The sequence below is a fragment of the Siphateles boraxobius genome, unplaced genomic scaffold (assembly GCF_051911475.1).
Source record: "Siphateles boraxobius isolate OS27281-9 unplaced genomic scaffold, OSU_SipBor_1 12, whole genome shotgun sequence".
Classification (NCBI taxonomy): Eukaryota; Metazoa; Chordata; class Actinopteri; order Cypriniformes; family Leuciscidae; genus Siphateles; species Siphateles boraxobius.
In genome coordinates, this window is record NW_027508722.1 from 9520017 (window position 1) to 9527710 (window position 7694).

A 7694-nucleotide genomic window follows, 5' to 3' on the forward strand; every position below is an offset into this window, starting at 1 on the left:
GTCTTACCAGTGGCACAAACAGAGCAAGCCAAAACAAAATCGTGAATGTCCCGAGCCATAAGTGGCCACCAGAATCGTTGCTTGACTAAAAAACTAGTGCGATTAACTCCTGGATGGCAAGCCACGTTGGAGTTATGACCCCACTGGATAACGTCGGACCGTAATCCCTCCGGCACAAACAAGCGATTCGGTGGGCAACCGGGCGGAGGCGTTACCCCTTCTAAGGCCTTCTTGACCCTCGTTTCGACCTCCCATGTGAGTGTAGAAACGAATAGAGTTTCGGGCAAAATGCACTCGGGAGTAGACGGGCGTTCGGAAAAATCAAATATTAGGGATAATGAATCGGGTTTGATGTTCTTGGAACCCGGACGGTATGAAAGAGAAAAATCGAAACGACCGAAAAACAATGCCCACCGAGCCTGCCTGGAGTTCAATCTTTTGGCGGTTCTGATGTATTCTAGGTTCTTGTGATCAGTCCAGACAATAAAAGGTACCCCCGACCCTTCTAGCCAGTGGCGCCATTCCTCCAACGCTAACTTAACTGCCAACAACTCTCTGTTACCAATGTCGTAATTGCGTTCGGCTGGAGATAAACGATGAGACAAAAACGCGCAGGGATGCATCCTGTCATCTGTGGAAGAGCGTTGGGACAATACTGCGCCTACTCCCACCTCTGATGCGTCGACCTCCACCACGAACTGACGTGAAGGATCAGGGGCGACAAGGACGGGGGCTGAAACAAAGCGGCCTTTCAGTTTGGAGAACACAGCTTCGGCTGTGTCTGAGAGAAGCAGCACGAGACTTACTGAACACCTCCTTCAGGTACTCCGCGGGCACGTTAGACAAATCCCCTGCTTCCTCCTGAAACACAGAAACAGGCACAGACGAACAGGCAGACAAGAGACAAGACTTATGACATTCCTTGCTCCACTCCAGTACTGATCTATGGTGCCAGTCCACTCGGGGGTTTGTGCCGGATGAGCCAGGGATGTCCGAGGACGACGGGTGCAAGAGGTGAGTCCATGATGTAGAATGAAATAGTCTCAGAATGGTTGCCGGAAGTGGTGAGGGTAATGTCTTCAGTGCAAAGGGAAATGGTGGGGAGTTCTTGTCCGTTAAGTGCGTGAACTGCAATTCTGTGAGTGAGAGGTCTGAGGGGAATCTGAATCTTCTGTGCAAAAGTGTGGTCCATAAAATTACCTTCAGCCCCAGAGTCCAGAAGTGCATGGCAGTCGTGCTGTTGGACTGACCACCTTAGTCTTACCGGAAGGAGTGTGGAGGTAGATGTAATCGATGATGAGGTCTTCCTAGCGGAGATCCCACCCGATAGTAGCCTCAATCTTACTATCCCGCTCCTCCACAATACAGGCAAAGGCCCTGGGATCTCCGCCTCTCCCTCTCCTCCCGGGAAAGCCGAGCTCGACCCACCTGCATGGGCTCGGGATCGTAGGCGGGGCTGACCACGTCCCTGCCGCTGGATCGTGGAGGGTCGGTCCCCGCAGAGCCAAGTCGACCAACCCGTTGAGAGTGGTGGGTAGATCCAGGGCGTAGATGTCCCTCTGGACGTGGTCAGCCAGCCATATCAGGAACATATCCCACTGCGCCTCCTCGTTCCAGCCGCACTCCGCCGCCAGGGTCCGAAACTCTATCGAATAGTCGGAGACCGATCTCTCTCCTTGCTGCAGTTCCGCCAGTCTTCTGGCTGCCTCTCTTCCAGAGACAGCTCTGTCGAACACCTTCTTCATTTTGGCGGCGAGGGTCTGGAACGAGGCGCAGCATGGGTGTTGATTCTCCCACACCGCCGTTCCCCAAAGCGCAGCCTTCCCAGTCAGCAGGGTGAGGACGAACGCTACTTTAGCCTGTTCAGTGTCGAACGTGCGAGGCTGCAAAGCGAAATGCATAGTACAGCGGGTCAAAAACGCTATGCAGAAGGCTGGCTCACCGGAATAATGTTCAGGAACTGGAAGACGGGGCTCTGACTGGGAGGGTCTCTCTGGTAGTGTGGGAGGAACGGCCGGTGTGGGCGGCGCAGTGGGACCCTGTAGGCGTTGGATCTGCTGGGTGAGCTCGGACACCTGCGTCACGAGCTCGGACACCTGCGTCACCAAAGCCTGTACTGCGCGGCCCGTGTCGCCGATCTCTCTCTGCTGAGAATCCATTCTCCTGATGCTATGGTGAATAAACTCCTCCGTCGATCTCTGAGCCGCACCCGCTGCTTCCCTTTCCTGGTCAGATAGTTCTGTCATGTTGAGTGATGAACGACTGGAAGCAATAGCAAGCGAACAGTGATTTAATGATGAATAATAAGCAGTACAGGCAGATAACAAAAGGTGACACAGGGACTTCGGTGGTCAGGATCCGTGATGAAGTGAAGAGGTGCGGTGACGGTGAGACGGCAGACGAAACCCAGCGACGAAGACGAAGAACAGGAACACAAGGCAGGAACTGGACACCGGAACACCAACACGAACGACATCAAACAACGTTCTGACAAGGATGATAGAACAGCGGTAAGTATAAGTAGAGTGGTGAGATTGATTGCAGCTGGTGAAGTGAATGAGGATCAGCTGAAGCGGATCAGGTGATGTCATACACTCACGCCCACTACACACGTGCATTAATACCACAACATAAACACGAGACGAGAAGGAACAGAGAATGCATCTACCGTGACAGAAATTATATAATTTCATATGAGTTTCTACAGTCAAAACCATTTGATGAAGCGGAGTTAAAACTGGCAAGGCATGGTTTGGTCAACACCCACATCAACTACTTTCTACCATACAATGACATAAATGCAGTCTGAATACATCTGTAATATTAAAAACAAAGCTGCTAGTATATCTTTTCAATATTCTTTATTAACAGTTAAATACTTCTGGGATTACAGTGCTGACAGCAGTAAACCCTAATCCTAAGAACAACGTTTTCAAATATTACATTTAAATGAACTTGTGACTACATAGGAATATCTTTCACAATTTGATATTTTCACACACTACAAGCCTGCATACAAACCTGAGGAGCACATGCTTATCCTATTCCTATTCTAACATGGGAACAGTGTCACCAACAACTAAACATTGTCAATACAAACAGGTGTATTCACATTCAAGGAACGAGGCATGGGGCTTAAGTGCAATCAATCGCTCTGAGCAATATGCTAATACTGCCTACTACGGTTTACTTTGATATTTTGAATATACTCGATTTTGAAATTGCAAAGTACACAAACAAAAACATTTTAGAATGTAAACTTAAAATGCCTTAATGGCTTACATATATGCCAGTTTTGTTCTTCTGCACACTGGATACCTCAGAATAAATAGGCACTAAGCAGTAAATACTTTCAGTAGACAGAAGTCAGAACCTGTTTTGCCCCAGGGCCAAATACTATGTGACACACCTGTGTGAAACTCAGAGCAAACAAAACAGTTTAATGTGGAGCTGTGTACACACCAACATTTTTACTTTTTGACCGGAGTTCTTGGCATTGATCGTACTTCCAATGCTGGAAAGCTGGGTCCCTGGCCACTTCTCAAGAGTTGCACCTAAACATGAACAAAAAAACAGTGCAAAAAATATTACTGTAGGCTGGAATCAGGAAACACACAAAAGCAGAGAATATTGGTAAAACACCCATTAAAAAGAAGAAAACATACTGTAAATGGCATCCATTTTATTTTTGTCTAATGGTTGACGAGCCTCTCCTCCGCCTCGTTTGTTCCCCCGAAGATTGGTCACCAGCAGTATTTCCACTGGAAAGACTGCGGTGAGCAGATGTCTCACAAAGACTGTTGCCGAATTGGCATTGAGGGCATAGGCCCACGCCAGTTTCTCAACCATGACTCCGGTCCCAGGATGGATCTCAACCTGGACACAAGGTGAGCATTAAAGTTTAAAATACCAGTATGTCTGACTTCTTCAGCCCAACAGACTTTAGACATATAAGTACATTAGATCTGCCATACTCATTACTTTACACTGTGATTTCTTGTTTAATGAAATGTATGTGGTTGATTGTTTATATGTGGTTTGTGGGACGCTTTGGCAATATTGTTGTTACATTCATGCCAATAAAGCAAATTTGAATTTAATTGTAAAAGCAATAATTAAAAGCAAGTCTGGCAAGCAGTAGATCTATTTTATATGCTGTATTTATTTATTCTTTAAAAAACAATTACCTTAGAAGACTGGGAGGCAGTCAGGGATGGAGACACAGATGTGGAACTGGACAGCGTAGATCTGGGGAGGGACAGCGAAGTGGCACATGAAGAACTGGACATGGACTGCGGAGACCCTGGAAGGGCCGGTAATGCTGTGGTAGGCTCCACCCTGGATCTCTTAGGAGGTGCAGCCAAATCTATTATATTCCTCAAGCTCAGTAGGAGTCCTGGCACATCTAGACACAGTACATAAAAAACAAATAATTTATTATTATCACTCTTTTAGGACAATACAGCCAATTCAGCCTACAGTCATTTAGAGAAAGGTTTATTACTTGTCTGATGGTTCAATATTTGATATGAATCAATGATACCTTGAAGAACAATTTCCTTCAACTTCGCATTCTCTTCTTTCAGGTCCTTGATCTCCTGCTTTAATTCAACCACAGTCTGAGTCGGACTGTTGTGATTATCTGAAGAAGGCTGTGATTGACCATATAGCCTAAGAAACTCTTCTGCAGGGTCTGTCCTCCTGGGAGCCTTTGACTTCTGGGTGTCAAGAGATAGGAAAAAACAAAAAACAAAATAAAAAGACAGCTATTGCTGGAGTTGAGCAGCCATTATGTACAAGAGAATCAATATCAAGAATCAAGAATCCTTACAGATTTAGCCAGATAGTAATGCCTATTACACAATAGTGCCAACTCCTTACACATTCTATGTACATTGTACCACTGGGAAATATGGTCATTGCATAGGAGCTAAAAGTAAATTTACGTCACCTTTGCTTGCTGAGACTGAGTTTCAATATCAGTTGAGCAATCTGAATCGTCCCCATATTTTTGGGGGGCCACTGAGGCCCTCTTTGTCAGCTCTGTAGGTTCTTCTTGCTTCAGCAGTGAGTTCAGTTTACGGATTGTCTCAAAACGAGTAGCTAGAAAACAAAAGCAAATAGACCAGAGTTATACTCAAACAGCTGATTACACCAGATCATCCTCTTGTAACACTAAGACTGAAAATATACTTGCAGTTAGTGATGTGTGCTCCAAAATAAGTGCAAGCACTGCATGCATGCTCTGTTTGCATTGCTCATATACTTGTATACTTGCATACCCTATGTATACTCTACGCAAATATTCAGGGGGTAATGCATAAGGTATACATGACACCTGACCTAAACAACTATTCAAAAAGCTTTATTCAACCTATTTCCAACTGTCAAAGTGTTATTATATCATCTCATTTTTAACATAGTTAAATTTTTGTTCATATTTGACAGTTGTCAGATGACATACTGATTGTGTCACTTACAGCATCAAAACCACAAAGTACTTGTGTTTGTATGAATTAGAGTAAGTTAGTAACTCTTAACTTACCACTAACAAAAATGAGAGTGCCTCTGTAGTGAGGCCAGCCTCCTCGTTGTTTCGTCCCATGGCACCATTCAATTACGGCTGAGTAGGTGGCAAAGGGATTCCCACCCTGGTCCATCTTGGGATCATCATACCCCCTTATGGCATCAGTTTTTATGTCACTGAGCTTCCCAAAATCCTCCCCTTCACTCCACCGCACCACTGCAAACTTCCTCTCCATGTGTTCTAAAATTGTCAAATAAATAAAAATCATTGTTTGGCTTAGCAATCAATAAATGACTGGCAGACAGAAACTGTTATTAAGCTAACATTTAACATCAGTATTCTGACAAAAAACACTTCTACTATTAGGTATCTGCAGGGTTAGGCAAGTTATATTTAAGACTTTATTGCCACTCAAAATGAAATTTAAGACCCATTTTGAATATATTGTAATACACAATTCTGTTGTCTTAATTAATAATATCAAGCTGCAGTAGGGAGTTTTGAGAAAATGTTGACTTAGCCTGAAAATTTTAACAAGCACAACTTACAGGTCCAACCCTCTTGCTCTCTGCTACGCTGCAGCCCTCCCTCCACAGCTCCTCCCCCACAGCGGAGCCTGCCGTGAACGCGCAGGCTAGTAAGCAGGACCACCGATGACAGCGGATTATAAACAGTTATGGAACATTTACTAATAGGGACGAAACATCAACAATATGCTTTACTTTGACTATGGCCTGCCCATACTTTGACTACAAACTTGGTCCTCAAATCATTATGTATTTTGCAATACATGTAACTTTATAAGGTTGCACTCTTTCTATAAGTTATAGCTACTAAGATAACGTTAAAGGATTAGTTCACTTTAAAAAAAAAAACTTTTGCTGATAATTTACTCACCCCCAATGTCATCCAAGATGTCCATGTCTAATACGATGAATAAGGGTCTTATCTAGTGAAACGATCGGTCATTTCAAAAATAAATAAAAAACTTTAAGTTTTATAAGCACAAATGCTCGCCTTGCTCTGTTCTGTGATGCACGTTCGTGATCCTGTTCGAACTCGTTCATCCAAATGAACAAATCTTTTTTCGAGTCATTCGTTCATTGGATGAACGAAATGACTCCGAAAAAGACTCGTTCAAAATGAACAAATCTTTTTTCGAGTCATTAAGTTCGTTGAATGAACGAAATGACTCGAAAAAAGATTCGTTCATTTGGATGAACGAGTTTGAACAGGAGAGTCACGAACGACGGTACGCGCTCGCGCTGTGCAAGAGAGGGGTGATCAGCGCGTACACGAGCGTGATTGACACTGCTAAGACATTCCTCCTGGCTCTGATTGGTTGTTTCTGACCGGGAGCGGTGTATTTCTATAAATGGCAGTAGGACCACAGGGAGGAGCCAGAGGAGCTTGATTTTTTTCACAGATTATCTGTCTCATATTCTACTTTCAGGACATAATGACAGTTTTAACAAATATTTGTTTACAAAAGCTACCTACTGGAGCTTTAAACACATTTCTTTCTAAATTTGATCTGAAATATCCAAAGGAATATAATCTGAAAATTGCAGATTAGGTTATTGATAGGTTAAGTGATTTAATAGAGGTGAGAAGATAATGTGATAGGCTATGTCTTTATGATTATTGTGATATTAATTCCTTTCATATAACGTTAGCCCAGTCCTACCTGACAGGTGCCTCTATAGCCTACAACCAACCAGAAAGGGTCCGGTGGGTCCGGTGTTTCCTATTAACAGACAGTAACGTTAGAGAAATACAGAAAGCACATTAACGTTAACTTACTGACTACAAGATGTTCCCTTTCGAAGGGAACTCAACAGCCCGTGAATCATTAGAGTAATGATTAACGTGCGCCCTGGAAGTATATAAGGGCGCCTTGCAATATGACAAATCATCTCATCGTCTTTCGGGACTGTTTGTTTGAAAAAACTTTATTCAAGTATACAGGGAAGGTAAGAGAAAGATGAACTCACAGCTCAGGCAGATTGTTTTCGTAAGTGTGTCGACCCGTGTCCGAGGTTTCTGACACCGGCCGACACACACGAGCTGTGCGTTTTTTGCTTGGGTGAGGAGCACGCACGGGAGGTTCTCGAGGGGGCCCTCTGTGCGAACCGCGAGCGTTTTTCTCTTAAAACGCTCCGCTCTC

The 7694-nt window shown here is 44.2% G+C and overlaps 1 protein-coding gene across 1 annotated transcript; it reads right to left on the minus strand.

Moving 5' to 3' along the window:
* Positions 1–943: 943 nt before the first annotated feature.
* On the minus strand, positions 944–7275 carry LOC143728145 (uncharacterized). Its single transcript, XM_077219345.1, has 9 exons — positions 7215–7275; positions 5546–5767; positions 4952–5103; positions 4544–4718; positions 4188–4405; positions 3666–3876; positions 3475–3554; positions 1519–1760; positions 944–1136 (listed from the first exon to the last, which is right to left on the minus strand). The coding sequence occupies exons 2-9, from the start codon at positions 5760–5762 to the stop codon at positions 944–946; spliced, it is 1488 nt and encodes a 495-aa protein (XP_077075460.1). The 5' UTR covers positions 5763–5767; positions 7215–7275.
* Between the last annotated feature and the right edge of the window lie 419 nt (positions 7276–7694).

Coding starts and splice junctions, on each gene's coding strand:
- LOC143728145 (XM_077219345.1), bottom strand. CDS start 5,762: ATGGAGAGGAAGTTTGCAGTGGTGCGGTGGAGTGAAGGGGAGGATTTT. Junction 1,761..3,474: donor CCAAGAACTCCGGTCAAAAA/GTAAAAATGTTG, acceptor GCCTCGTTCCAG/ACCCTCGCCGCCAAAATGAA. Junction 1,137..1,518: donor CTACCCACCACTCTCAACGG/GTTGGTCGACTT, acceptor TCTCACTCACAG/AATTGCAGTTCACGCACTTA.